Below are 15437 nucleotides of genomic sequence, written 5' to 3'. Positions count from 1 at the left end.
CTTCCAAAACTAAAGCGATTTGAGGGGAAGATCTAACTACTGGGAAAGAGCACATAAAACTCATGAAACACATCTTGATGATCATGTTCATTCTCTTGAATTCTCTTTTTTTTTTATTTCTAGTGATTTCTATGCAGTATCTTTTGACTTAGTATTTCTGTAGGTCACACATCTTTGAACTTTCACTGTAGCACATGGTAAAATTCTAAAATTCCCACAGGTTGGGCTTGAGTGGTTGGTTTGTTTTGTAGGTCCTGTTTTGCCGTTTGACAGAGGAGCAGCGCCAAATCTATCAAAATTACATCAACTCTAAAGAAGTTTACCAGATTCTCAATGGAGACATGCAGGTGGGCATTAATAAGGATAGTTACAGGTATGGTTTGATGGATAAAATCATGGATTGGCCCTTGCACTCTTCTAGCTGAATTCTGAGCAGTAGGGGAAGCAAACACACTGATCTCTATTCAGTTTTTGTAGTTGTCTATTTTTTTTCTCAGAAATGTTAGATGAGATACATTTGAGTTAGGGATCCATATGTACTGACATGACCAGATAAAAGTAGGAATGGAATGAACTTCACAGTATGTTTGTGATCTTGGGAACAAATTCTGCTTTTTGGATGACCTGTTGTAGGTAACTGTATTCATGCTTTTAACCAATTGCCCAAGTGAAGCAAAGGAAAAGCATAGTTACTCCTGGGAGTACAATTCAGGTGTGATAACTTCGTTATGATTTCACAGTATTAACAGAAAGCAGAGCAAATAAGCAAACATCCTTGTTACTGTCTTACTAGTCACTTCTCAACATCTTCTGCCTCCATCCTCATAATGTAAGTGTTGTAATTGCTGTGGCCAAGTGAAAGGCATAATTGGGGTACATTTTCAGTTGCTGGCTGCTGCTGCCTGTGTAGAATCTGCTATTCCCTGTGGCTCCTATGTTGCACACATCTGGTTTGTTTGACGTTTTTATGCATGCAATGGAGGTGTCTCCCTTCCATTTTAGTCCTTGTTAGTAGGAGGACAGGTATTATGTGTTGGCTATAATGTGTAATTCACCGTATTTTCTTGTCTTGTGAGCTGTGAAATCCATTCTTGCTGCATACCCAGTGGCTCCAGTCAGGGGTATGGTCAGCATGGCCATATATATTGCAGTCCTGTACACAGAACATGTTGACCTTATTACTGTTTTGACTTTTTTTAATTTTCCAGATCTCAAAAAGGTATAGTGGGCAATTTTTTTCAAGTGCATAGCCATTTTAATTATCCCAGTGAAATTTTCTTTAAGGAGCTTGTTCTTTTAGAGATGGCTTGTACAAGACTGCAGAAATTTACCTAAGATGTTACAAAATGGGCTATCATATTTACTAGGGATCTGAAAATTTTGAACAGTAAATGTCAATGCTTTTATTAGATATTCTGTGATGACAACAGTGAATCCCAGCTGAAAAACAGCATTGTAAAAACAAACCATAAATTATGGGCAGGCTCATCCAGCTTGTAGTGCTAAAAGATAGAGGGATTCATTGTTTCAAGCTAGTTCATTTTTCAGAATATTCAGAAGTATAAATAACACTTGTAATATTATTGAATGAATAACTGAATAGAATTCTTCTAACATGGCATCAAAAGTGGTAATTTCAGTTTTGTATGTTTGTTCAAATATGTTAATTCATTTATTCTTTGTTATCATGCATTCTGGTGGGCATACTGACTATCCTCAAGGTCTGTCTTAAGTTACCTGCTAATATGATAGGAGTTGGAAGGAAAGACATGATAATTTCATGATTTCAAGAAAGAAATTGGTGGCATTTTTCCTTTTGAGTGAGAAAAACATGGCCTAACAGCTAGGGAGGGACTGGTTTTACTAGTGTGGATATTGTTGCAGAATTCCCTTAACATTGTCACCAGAATAGGCTCACAAGTACGTAAAATTTCAATCACTTTCTTTTGTACTGATTTTTCCTAAAACTTTTCCTTAAGCAAGTATTAGCATGAAAACATTATTAAAAATAAACATTAATGGTGACTGGATTAATCTATTGCTGTTTATTTTTTTTTTCACAAGCCATAAGGACAAGTATTCATCATGAAAAAAGAAATATTTTTCTCTTGTATTCTTTAGATTCTATTAGGACTATCAACTTTGAGAAAGATTTGCAATCACCCTGACTTTGTTGCTGATAGTCCCAGACTTCTGAAGAGTGTGCCAGATGCGGAAGCAGAGGATCCAAATCAATTTGGATATTGGAAACGTTCTGGAAAAATGATAGTGGTAGAATCCTTGCTGAAAATATGGCACAAGCAAGGTCACAGAGTGCTGTTCTTTACTCAGTCAAGACAGGTAAGATGAGCTATTGTTTTTAGTTTTAGCTATTACTAGTACTTAAAACGTGTGTGAGAGTTCCAAAAAACCTGTAAGTAGAACCACCTTTTGTAGTGTCTTTCTCATAAAATCAATATCTAGCTGAAATGACTGATCTCTTTGGAATAATCAGAGACCAGTTCCCAAACTCAGCAAGCTTTACCGAAATGGCACAGCATTGTGAGCATTGTGGCAGTGGCCCAGTTTCAATACACTGGGTCAAAGCTGTGTCAGTTGTGCCCACATGGTCCCAGGCTGTCCCTGCTGTGTAGTTCCAGGACACAGCTGGTATCACTTTTCATGCTCTCTGTGGTGTCTGTGCACCTCTGATCCGCAGAATCGCTCCCTTCAGGACAGTGGCACAGGCAGTGACCTTTGTTTGTTTTCCCTGTGTACTCACAGTTTTGTCTTCCTTCTGTGGATTTCCTTGGGATGCTGCACACCAGCCTGCTTAATTGTTTTGGAGCTATGGCCCTGAACTTCCAAATCAAGCTCAAATATTCCACTGCATTCAGCTGTGAAATTTTTTTGCCCCATTTACATAAGTTGTTTTTCTGTCATTTAAGTGTTTCAGGTTTTTCATTGTTGTTGTTTGTTTGATTGACACTGCAGTTAGTGCTAGAAATTCTTACAGGTTCATCATACAGATGCTCAGTCTTCACATCTGGATTTCATTAAATCTTTTCCATCACCACAGATGATGCAAATACTTGAAGTCTTTGTGAGATACAGAAACTATTCCTACCTCAGGATGGATGGCACCACAGCAGTAGCTTCCAGACAGCCTCTTGTAACAAAATACAATGAGGTGAGATGTTCCTTCCCATACATGAATACATATTAATGAGTATGATTGAATTCTTCCATTCCTTTTTTTCTGTTTTTAAATATACTACTTCAGGTTGGAGACACAAACCTGAGGAGTTCAGGGAAATGAAACCCCTGTATTTGTAAGAGAGGGGAAAAAAGTAATCTCTTATTTCATACATAAAGTTGGGTTTTCTGCTAAGGAAAGAAACACATTTGAGAAGGGAGAAAAGCAATTTTATTGGATAATAGTAAATGAAATTTAGATCAGACTACTTTAATTTGTCAAAAGAAATACTAGATGAGCAAGGAAAATGCGTTCCTTCTCTTGGCTTCCTTTGCATCTTTGCCTATAATGCTGATAAAATAATCCAGGAAAGGATTATTTTTTTAATGTTACATTTTGCTAATTCTTGCTTTAGTAAATTCTCTCTTTTATCACAGGATAAATCCATATTTCTTTTTCTTCTAACAACTCGTGTTGGTGGCATTGGAGTTAACTTGGTTGGTGCTGACCGGGTTATTATTTATGATCCTGACTGGAATCCCAGTGTAGACACACAGGTGAGTTTGATTTATTACATTCCATTTACCAGCTGAGTTGAAATAAAACTGAAGCTGAAATGACATTTATCTCCTCAAAGAGTGTAAAGCACTATGTTGCTGTTTCCTAAGTTGCTGTTCCCAGCAATGGTCACTTAGGGTGCAGCTCCACATTATGATTACTCTTGTGGCAAAGCCAATTTAAGTGGTTCCCATCAGCATAAGGTATATGCTGTTATACCTTACCACTCTTCAGTATTGTTGATTCATGTAGTCAGTTACAGTGCAGTCAAACAAACAGTTCAAATGACCTGTGTTTTTAAAATAAATAAACCAGATGTTTCTGAAGGGAAAGTACAGCTGTGTAAGCTCTTGAACAGGCAGGACTGCTGGTGGTGATAATGCAGGGTGAGAAGAGGAGAGCAGATGCTGCTCACACTGGCTTTCTCACTAGATGATACGTAGCTGTGACCTTAGAGAGCTGCTCTAAGCTTTTAGAAGTTGTTCATTATCTCATCTTATCTCACTCACAGTGTGGTAAGACTCTCTTTTATCAAATCATGTAGCAGTTATATGGTGCTTACAAGTTTGAGAGGAAAAAGCTTTTTTATAGCAATCCTGTGTAGCTCTGAGATCTGCAAGTGTCTGACTTACAGTGCTCTGTATTAGTGGTTGGTTCAAGATGTTTGTAGGAAAGATTTCAGTTAAGTTAAAGAAGAAAAATTCAAAGGAAAGGTGTGTGTTAACACTCTATTGGGAAATTTCCTTCTGGAATAAGTCTATGTAAAGTACATATTCTAGGTAAAATTCTGATTTTAACATAATCTATGTATTGGCAATTTTTGCATAGATTGGTACAATTGGAGACTTTCTAGATCTTTTTCCTGTCCTGCTGAGTTAATTATCCTATGCTCTAGAAATGCCACTTCTTGAAGTAATTGTTAATGTCCAAGCTAAGTTTGAAAGAGCATTATCATTAGCTCTCTGTCAGACACGTTGGAGAGGCTCATATCTGGTAACCAAACCTTTGTGTTCCAGGCTCGGGAACGTGCTTGGAGGATAGGCCAGAAGAAAGAGGTGACTGTGTATAGGCTGCTCACTGCAGGGACTATTGAGGAGAAGATATACCACAGGTCAGTCAAAAGGATTTCTTGGATACAGCTGCATGCTCAGGAAAATGCTTTTAGCAAATCCAAGGTGGTGTAACAGTGACATAACTGTGCATGTCCACACATTGCTTCTAATCTCCCACCTCGGTCGTGGTGGGCACATCACGGAAAACTTTTAAAAATTCCTACTGAGAAATGGAGAACCTTTTTCTCGTACTAGACTCCCAGCTGTACTGCTCCATCCCTAGCAGCAAGATCCATGTTTTAAATGTACCTAATCAGTCTGTTCCAGCAGCTGTGTCCAGCACATCCAGAATTCCCTGTAAAACATAGTATGAGGCACAGACAGAAAACAGTGAGCACCTTATTCAAAACATGAGACTCAACTAGTCTGAAATGCAAATTCAAATCATCAAGTTCTTTATATTCTCCTTGGGATGTATCAAGATGTATGTGGTACATAGATTTATTTACTACTCTGCAAACCCAATTTGATTTTATTCCCAATTCATTCCAAAGTGAAAGAATTAAATCCCAATAACTACCAGTCATATTCATGTTATTTATTCCAAAGTGTAGCTAAAGCCTTTGAAATGCTTGTATTTCAAAATCAATGAAATCTTTTTGGTTTGCTTTCCCATTCAGCTTTCTCAGTAGTTAGCTTCACTCACATAAATTCCAGATGAATGTACATGGGAATCCTGTGTCTGGACTTCATTCTTCAGAACTGAAATACCCTCTTGGAAAATTCAGAAGAACAAAAAGCTCTAAATAATGAAATGCCCATGCTTACTGTTTTCCTATGTTTTCTTGCCTGTAAATGAAAACTTAGTTTTTTGACCACTGAATTTAAAAATATTTTCCCAGCTTAATCTCAGCAGAACCAAAAGTGTGATAAAACTGTTCAAGAGAACTATTTCCAATTCCATTTAAGGATGTACTTTTTGTACAGAATAAAACAGCTTTTGCTCTAGGCACTATGTACTACAGACATGGCACAGAAGCAGTTTTACCAATACTAGAAGATTCTTGCAGCTTTGTACAGATTTTTTTCCTTTTGGTCCTCTGTAGGTGGGCTCTTTTCTTCTCAGCCACAAGTCTGATTCCCCTTTTCAGTGTCTGTCATGCAGTCATCACCATCAGACTGAGCTACTCTGCTGCTTTTGTTTCCTCCAATCAATTGAACCCATAAAATGTTGTCATTTTAACAAGCTGTAGTTTTTTCTTTCAGGAGCTTTCTGTTTGTTCTATTGTTACATATGCAAGCTTTTCAATTTTAATGAACAAAAAAGTTCTAGCTGTGAAGTTATTTATTGCTTAGTTAAGGGATGCCTCATAGGACATCTCAGGATAGTGGTTACCTGTTGTGTTATGGGGTTGTTTAAAAAAATAATAAATCCCTGTGTTTAACAATTTACTTGGTTGTTTGGAAGTTACTAACTCAAGATGGTCTTTTGGAAACTAACATTGTCTTCCCACTGCTTAATTGTTCTGCAGGGTAATGTTTGTGCTTATAGTTTTCTGTTTAAGTACTGTACTCAGTACTTAAACATAGTTAGGCATTGTTTCATGCACCAAATATTTGTTTTCTTTTTTAGACAAATCTTCAAACAGTTTTTAACAAACAGAGTGCTGAAAGACCCTAAGCAGAATCGCTTCTTCAAATCCAATGACCTGTATGAACTATTTACTCTGAACAGCCCAGATGTGTCTCAGGGGACAGAAACAAGTGCAATTTTTGCAGGTACATGGGAGTTTTTTTCTGTTTGTGTGGAAGAAAAAATGTCTTAATTGTTTGTTAAATGGATACTAATTTTATTCATCCCTCAGGTACTGGTTCAGATGTTCAAGTCCCAAAGCCACCTGCTAATGGCACTTCTAAACGTGACGTCCATCTTGCAGAAAGCAGCTCACACAAGAAGAAGTCCTCCAATTCCTATTCCACCACACACATGAAAGATTCTTCTTCTAAAGCAGTAGAGACAAGCGAGGAAACCAGGGGAACCTTGGAAGCCTTTGACCAAAATAGCTACACAAAAGATAATGCACAAGCTGCTGCTGATACAAATTCATTCAATGAAAGCAAGGAAGAATGCTTAGAAAGTGATGAGAAATGCATGTCCCAGTCAGTGCCATGCAGTGCAGGGTCTGCAGAGAATGCAGAAGGTCTGGCTGCCGTGGTGGCTGGTGAGGGACGTGGAGCAGATAATGCAGATGCCAGGACAGATCTCAGCCTCACTTGTGATGCAGCTGGCTCTTGGGAAAAGCAGGATGCTAAAACTGAAGATGGGCAAATTGATAATAATCATTTTAAGTGTATCTCAAAAACAAAGCACAAGGTGGATGTGCTGTCACATGAGAGCCACAGAGACAAGTCGAAGAAGAAACATCACAAAGACGCCAAATTCGAAGGAAAGCGCATTCCTCATCTTGTGAAACAAAAGCAATACAGAAGGGAGAACAGTGAAGAGCAAGACTCAAAGAAAAATGATGACTATGTCTTGCAGAAACTTTTCAAAAAATCAGGTAACAGTTGTTGTTTGGCTGCTGACTAAACAGATGTATATAAAACCTACGCAAATGAGGGAAAGAGCAGATCTGTTACTCTGATGGTTAGAGCTGCAATAAAAAACGTTTGTTTTGTTACTTTAATGAAACATCAAATGTTCATTGTTTAAATTTAATTTAAATTTAATTCCAGTTGACTTTAATTCAAATTTGCTAGTTACCTTTGCACAAACTGTTCAGAGAGATCCACGTTTCTGGATATAGAAGTATGTGCAGTGTTTCTCCTGGATATTTCCAGGATGTAATCAACCTTCATTTACACAAGGGTTTCACTTCTGTCTGTCCTGTCCATAACAATGGAAATTATCAATTTGCCCACATAATTGCCAGGTCTGTTGTGAATAATGACCTCATCAGCACACCAGAAGTGATTTGCTGTCAGATTGATTGCTTAACTGATAAAGGGGGTTCTTTCATTAGAAATTACTATACTGATGTACTTACTATAATCACCCTGAAGAAGGAAAAATGCAATTGTGGCATTCACCTAAAAAGTGAGTATTTTCACTTAAATTAAAAAATGTCCTTCTTCCCCTTTTTTATCCTCTGGTTTTAGGGGTACACAGTGTTATGAAGCATGATGCCATTATGGATGCCTCCAATGCAGATCATGTGCTGGAGGAAGCAGAAGCGAGCAGAGTGGCCCAGGACGCTTTGAGAGCCCTGAGACTGTCTCGTCAGCAGTGTTTAGGAGCTGCTTCTGGTGTGCCAACCTGGACAGGCACGAGTGGTCTTTCAGGTGCACCATCAGGAATAAAGTGAGTTCAGTTCTCACTCTGCTTTCCCAAAAACAGAGGAGTTGCTTAGGATGTTAAAGATATACATTTTTTGGTCTTAGTATTTGCAGTAACATGTATCAGTGCGTGTTTTATATGTAATATAGACATGAAAGCATATTACAAGCATAGGTAATCCATTCTGAAGTACAAAGAAAGCATTATTGTTGCACAGTAGAAGAGAGAGCTTAGTAGAGGGCTCTTGAGAGCCCTAAAACACAAACCCAGTCTGTCTTTGAGAAACTATCGTAGTCATTTTGAGAAGGATGTTTCATAGAGTTAATTGTTTTGTGGGTTTTTAGGAGTCGGTTTGGCCAAAAAAGAAACTCCATGCTGCTTTCTTCACATTCCACTTGTGCATCACCTGCAAAGAAGCAGAAGGTAAGAAGCAGAAGCTAACGTTTCTGTTTTAATAGCTGATATATGTGAATTGTTATGATTTATGCGATAAATCCGACTTAGATGTGTCACACACATTTGTTGTATGATTATGTAGAATTCTAGAATTTTAGTTACCTATGACTGATTTTTTGTTTTGATGAAGTCTAGTTAGATACAGCAGTCACAAATTGCACCATGGTTTGCTTATCTGTCTCAAAACCAGCAAAGCTTTTTTTTGCTTCTTAAGTTCTAAAGTTGATACCTGAATACGTTACATCTTTATGGTATATTTCAGATGACCAAGTTCTGAGTGGTGGTGTTTGTTATTTAAGTCTAAACAACACGCAGATTTTGTTTAATAAATTCTGTGGGTCTCAAAATGCAATTTTCCCCATAGTCTGTGTGTTTATTTGCAGGATGGAGATACAATAAAGAAACAAAATATAAGGAAGTGTAGTTCCAGTGAGCACTTCAATGGAAAATCTGGAGAATCATCATCCAGTGCTCTGGACTCTTCATCTTTATTAGCTCGCATGAGGGCAAGGAACCACCTTGTTTTACCACAGCAGACAAGGGATGAGGGCAATGAGAATCATCAGCCAGCACCCGCCCCGGTCCCGGGTTCCACAGAATACGATGAGCTGCTCGTGGATCTGCGCAACTTCCTGGCGTTCCAGGCCCGCGTGGATGGCGAGGCCAGCACTCGGGAGCTGCTGCAGGAGTTTGAGTCCAAACTGCCTGCAGAGCACTCCTGTGTCTTCAGAGAGCTGCTCCGCAATATCTGCACCTTCCATAGGAGCCCAAATGGGGAAGGGGTCTGGAGGCTGAAGCCAGAATTCCGGTGACCCTTGATCAGTGAAGGCACCTCTCTGTCCAGCTGACCACCATTCTCCTCTCCAAGGAGAAACACTGTGTGACTTTGAAAATTTTGAAGTATTTTGTATTCCTGAATACAGTCAGTGGTGCAGGACTTGTTGCAGGCTTAAAGCTAACTTAATTTCTGATTTATACTATTTATATAAAAGTGCCATCTACCTCATGGATGAAACAATACAAACTATCAGCACCTTTTCTTCAAAAGAAATCTTAATATAAATGGGATGAAGAACATATACTGACCTTTTATTACAATAAGATCCATGGAGGTTGCCATGGATTGTAAGACTTTGATTTCTGTGAAATTCTGGAAAACTACTTCCTTGATTTCCTGTTTATTACTTGAATGGCCATAGGGCACACAGTGTGCCATAAAAAAAAAAAAGGCAGAGGGGAGATGATTTTAGTTAGCATGAGAGATTCACTTGTACTGACAAGTGCTTCAGAATAATTTTCTGTAACTTGCATCAGTAGTGAGAATTTTGTAATGTTTAACTAACTTGGGAAATAATTCTAATGCCATGAAGTTTTAATCACAAAAATTTGAAAGTGTAGCAGGATATTGAGTTAACTGACAATTGACAATTATGGAAAACCTACTAAATTCCAGAGCACCCATTAACACCATAAGCAGCAATCCAGTTACAATCCCATACACCACTGGCAAGTGCTTGCTCTACAGTATTTTTTAAAACTGAGGTGACAGTAACTGTTATGTTTGTCACAAGTTGTGGACTTACTAAATGTTCATATGTTTCACTGTGATTTATGGCCAGTTACCTCTTACCACTTCAAATTTTATACCTTGATATAGACTGGGGTGTTAGCTGGTCAGAGGGGGAAGGGTGTCACTGTGTTTTACTCACCATACTCATTTTTGGGCATAGTTGGAGCATATGTCAGAGTTACGTGTCATTCATCTTCTATGGGTAGGGAAAACTTGAACTTAGCCAACTGTCAAGAAACTTTTAATACCAATTATTTGTAGCAAATCCAGGTACAACACTGGGTCTGTCTTCAAGGCACTTGTGTGCTACACAAGGAAGTTTTAAGGTGGAAAATGTGGACAGATTTTGAGAAGAAAACCGCATTGTTGCAGCAACATTGAATTACTGTATGGCTTAAACTAGGAATAGTTACATATGCCTAATGTCCTTCCTATCCCTATGCTATGGAAAGCTGAGCTAGTTTTAGCTTTTTTGTTCACTATGAAATTATCTTGTTTACTTTAAGTGGAAGTATAAATATTCAAAGATGAATGGTGAAACAAGAATACAAACTTTCTTTTTGTAAAAAAAAAAACCTTTTAGAGACTTCCAATGGCTTTTCCTCTTGTTTTTGCTCAGTGATAAATGGTGTGTAGAGATTTGCAAGAAGTGATCCTTCTTGACTTTTCAGAGGCTGGAATTAGGCAGGGCAGGGCAGACAATTCAAGAATGTTTATTTTCCTAACAGCATTTGAAGATGGGACTTCTCCTAACATCTCTTTCTCTGATCCCATTTATATTCACTTACATTCCCTCTTTTAAAAACAGGTGAAACAAAGAACTTCGGCTGCAACTGCTGTTGATATGACTTGAAATGGATCAGAAAAAGAGTAAAAAAAAACAATTTTCTGTTTTCTTCAAATCTATGCAGACTGTGAATTGGTTTGGGTGTCTTATCCCAGCAGCAAACCAGGAATTCAGCAGTCAGCCAAGCTGCTGTTTGGTGTCCTGTTTCATTTAAACTCCCAATTTTAAAGACATCGTTCCTGTATACTAAGGAGAGTTTGCAGCTTCTTGGTCTGTTAATGTAAATAGACTTGCATGTACTTTTTATAAATTCTTGGCTTTTATGGACTTATTAAAAAAGGAAAAACAAAAGTGTGTTCTAGAAGTCATTGGGCACTGGGAAGAGTGGGCAGGGAGGTATTTTCTCCTGTATGCTGTGCACTGACCAAATGATTCATATTATCTTTAATTATATTTCCATTATCCATACAATTTCAAATTATGCATCCTAACTATGTAAGTAGTTGATCTCAAAAGCATATGTGATTAAAGATTTACTGATTTATACATAAAAGTTTTCCTAGAATATAATATAGCTACTATACATTTTAATGTAGTAGAGATATTTCAGAAAAATTCTACTTTCAGTCCATAAAACATCCGATTTTTGTTTGTTTAGCTTTACCTGTGTAAAGTGAATTCTTTTCACATCTTCACAGAATACCTGAAGCAGTTCCTCACTAACAGTGTTGCATAGTCAAACAAATGTTGTATTTTAGCTGTCTCAGTTTCCAAGTACTCAGTGCTGTAGTTGGTAGTTGCTACTTTATTTGTGCATGATTCCAAAAATCACTTATGTGGAATGTGTGTGTTCTTATATTTTGTTTTCTTACCTCAGTAAAAAGAGGGGATAACGAAAAATCAAAATACAGATGTTAATTTAGGAATAAAACTGGGAAAAAACCCCACTAAATCTTACTAATAAAAGACATGTCATCATGGAACAGAGATTATAAACTTTAAATTAAGAAAAGCATACCACAAGGAACTACTGAAAATATCTTTACAGGAAAGATGCTAAAAGCTGAGCACCACACTACTGTGGGATGTGACCTATCATCCACACAGCTGAGCAGACAAATACAGTTGAATAAAATCTAGAAAGTTAAATAGCAGAAACTTTGATTTCTCAGTAAGCAGTTGTGGGAACTGTGTACACTGCTTAGGTAAAACATGCTGAAATGATACTTTAACAGCAGAAGTTAAAACATCATAATTGTTCCTTCTGGTTTCAAACCATATTGGTAAAGGGGGAGGTAGAAAAACCTTCTTGCTTATGAAGATGTTTTCTCTTGTCCTCCCATCTCATCCTCCTTTTACCTTATTCCAGGTGCTTACTCTCCTGTGTTCACCCTTTTTCTGAAGATGTGTAGCCAACCAACACGTCTCTGGTATAGAACTAAATTTTGACATAGAGAAAAAAGACTTAGCTAAAGGTTGTAGGCCTTTGACTTTTCTGGTCTATAATGATCCACCACGAAAGAAATGTAAGTTGCTGAATGGATAGATTGATTAGAAATGGTGATTAAAAATGGTATTTTAAATGCCTAACTTCTGTCTCTGGCTCAGCCTCTTCTCAAAGGGCTGCACCATGTGGAGAATTGAGACTGTTGCAGATAATAAATGTCATCCTCCCAAATAAAGCTATAAAGAAGTGGGGCTTTACATCTGCAAGTTTTGGCTTCAGGTGACAGTCTCCTATAGACAGTTGTACTCAAGTCATAAGGTCAGCTTTGCTTCTGATTCCAAGATTGCTAAATTTGGCTAAATGTTGCTGTCTGCTGTAATTACTGCTGTAATCCTCTGCCTTTCAATAGGCTACAACAGAAGGGACAAACTTGATTGTTATTTTCCTTCTATTCCAAAATAATTTTATTTTTAAAATAAGGAACTGGGTAGAGGAATAATTAAAACTGGTGGGATAATATCTAACTTGAATTCCTTTTGCATACTGCTGTGATTCATATGTAAAACCCAGTCATTACAGTTTAAGCAGTTGTCTCTCTTGAAGGGAGGAGGTGTTAAGGAACAGTAAAACAGCTGTATATCAGTGATTCACCAAGGAAAATGATGCAATGCCTCTTGTGCTGCTGGTGGCTGTGCCTTCTCAAAAGATATATAAAGATGGTAAAAAATTAAAATATTAAGAGACCCTATAGTGATTTTATCCAAATTTGGCATATATCCAATGTACAGGCTAAGAAATTACTACATTTCTTCCTAATTTTTCCTCATGTTTTACATTTGGTAACATAGTCAGTGAGATTACTCCACATTTTAAATCAATCTACCTGCTTGGTCTTTTAGGAACAGGAATGTCTGGAATTTCTGCTGTAAACCTCTGGGTACTCTAATTCCTGCATTGGTTTCTCCATCTGATGGATGCAGTCTTTAGAGGGAAACAATACATCTTTCAGGTCCTTCAAAAATGCTTCAAGAAATGATAGCACAGTAGAAAGAAGCCCTGGTTGGAAAAAACATGTAATATGGTATTTTATTGTCTAGATCATTAATCCAGCAACTCTAAGTTACACAAAACTATCAGAGAAAATTTCTGAGAGTGCAGTTTTTGAAGGGCTTGCATAGAGCACATGTCTAGGAGTCAGGATGTGCTGGCCAGTCTGCACTTGGGAGTTTATCTCCTCTGGGAGAGATATTTATTTATCTCTTAGATACATGGTAAAAACAATCTGCTACTTAGGGCCATTTATAATGTCCATGTTCCAACATTGAGACTAAATGCTGAATATACTAAATGCTTACTAACTCAGGGGCTCTCTCCATCTTCCCAGGCCTCACGGGATTGCTATTCTGGGCTCTGGGGTGATGTCACCTCTCCTACTTCACACAGTATTGCTGATGTGGTGCAGTCCTGTGCCTTCAGCTGAAACTTAGTAGATGAAGCTTTCCTTAGTAATTCTTAACTTGTTCTGGTGGGCATGGTTTTGCTGCCTCTCCTACCACTAAAAGTAAGAGGAGTCTGATATCTTTCATGCAAGGGCCATTCCTTTTTTCTTTTTCTAAATGGGCCTAAGCTGCTGTGGAACTGAGTGAAACACCTCATGTTCTTGCTCCCTGCCTGAAAAACACAGGGGAGACTGCAGAGGATCATTGTTTCATTCACAGAGCAGAAACGTAATCTTCTTTTCCCCAGAAAGAATAGACTTGTTGTGAGTCATTTAATTAGGAACTACAGAACCAGCACAGAAAACATAGGAAGTGTCAGGCAGCTGTGTTAAGAAGCAGCTTCTAGCCTGTTCTACCCATGCAGTAACCATGCTTTTTCAATATTGCTATGCTATATTCACCACAATGGCATCAAAGATGATGTGGCAGGCCATACAATCAATACCCTCATTGTTACCCATACACTATACCTGAGAGCCAGATGATTGTGAAGTCTTCAGACCCAACAAGCTGTTTGTCCAGTCATTTGAGAGAGAAGGGAAAGCAATGCCAATGCTGAACTCAAGAGAATCCACCTAAAATTTTAAGTTAACTACCTATCATAGTTCCCTACAGATTCACAGCTTTTCCTGGGCTCCCAAAGCCACTCTGCTCACAACACCTAAGTTGAGAGAACCTATTTTTATTGTACAGAACAGGGAGGTAGAAGCTTTGCACTAATTGCAAACCAGGACGTAGAATCATCAGAGGAGCTATGACCAACTCCTGCATAAGGCTTACATAAGTGGTGAGTCATGCAGTCTTACAAAAGAATTGAGAGAGAGGCTTTCATTATGTTGTTTGCCTAATCAGAAATATGAAAATAAAAGAACACAGCACTCAGTGGGTTACGTTTGGCTAACTGTAGGCTGAAATTTCTGCAGTTGCACTAGGATAGAGGCATTTCGTTGTTTGTAGTCCCAGCTTATATTAAACAGAGAGGATTTTTTTCATAAATCTTTGCCTCTGGGGCAGAGTTAAGGTTCTTAGGGAACCCTAGCTATGTGTTCCCAGACATTAATGTCTGGAAGCAGCACCGTGAGAGTAAAAATGAAGGTATATGCCTAGAGAGGATACTGGGAGTAAATGAAGAGACCCAAGGGCAGGGTAGAGTTTGTGTGAATAAGAATGTGAAGAAGCCGTGAAGTGGAAGCAAAGCTTTTTAGGTTGACTGAAAAACAGTGTAATGATGATTTCTCCTGTCTTACCAGTCTTTTTCCAAGCTCTCAGGCAGGTAGCTGAATGGGTCGTATTTTATCCAGCACTGTTGCTAGGCATGAGCTGAGATACCTGCAGCCCTTTCAAGGTAACTGGAGAATTTTGAGGATCAAAGTTGGCTGAAGCTTTATGTACAGCAACAGTGCTCTTTACACTGGTCTGATTAACCCATCACTGCTTCTCATTTTCCTCCACTCATCTTTTGCACTTCATGGGGCAAAAATTCGGGATTGTGTGGAGCTGTGGCCTCTTTGTCCCCGCCTTGTTCTCCTGTAGGTCCATCTGGTTGCTCAATGCAA

General features: G+C 38.3%; 1 protein-coding gene across 3 annotated transcripts in view; it reads left to right on the top strand.

Moving 5' to 3' along the window:
- The window catches only part of ERCC6 (ERCC excision repair 6, chromatin remodeling factor), a 43031-nt gene extending 31745 nt beyond the window's left edge, over positions 1–11286 (top strand). For all 3 annotated transcript variants that reach the window (XM_071439071.1, XM_071439072.1, XM_071439070.1), the window contains 10 exons: positions 252–347; positions 2122–2340; positions 3059–3169; positions 3613–3732; positions 4750–4844; positions 6419–6564; positions 6651–7346; positions 7945–8146; positions 8467–8545; positions 8962–11286. In XM_071439071.1, the coding sequence (XP_071295172.1) occupies positions 252–347; positions 2122–2340; positions 3059–3169; positions 3613–3732; positions 4750–4844; positions 6419–6564; positions 6651–7346; positions 7945–8146; positions 8467–8545; positions 8962–9390 (2193 nt within the window). In that variant the 3' untranslated portion in view covers positions 9391–11286. The remainder of the gene's footprint in view (positions 1–251; positions 348–2121; positions 2341–3058; positions 3170–3612; positions 3733–4749; positions 4845–6418; positions 6565–6650; positions 7347–7944; positions 8147–8466; positions 8546–8961) is intronic.
- The last annotated feature ends 4151 nt before the right edge of the window (positions 11287–15437 follow it).

The sequence above is a fragment of the Agelaius tricolor genome, unplaced genomic scaffold (assembly GCF_023055355.1).
Source record: "Agelaius tricolor isolate 1412-34295 unplaced genomic scaffold, bAgeTri1.0.p SCAF_13, whole genome shotgun sequence".
Lineage (NCBI taxonomy): Eukaryota > Metazoa > Chordata > Aves > Passeriformes > Icteridae > Agelaius > Agelaius tricolor.
This window is presented reverse-complemented; position numbering and strand designations above follow the sequence as displayed.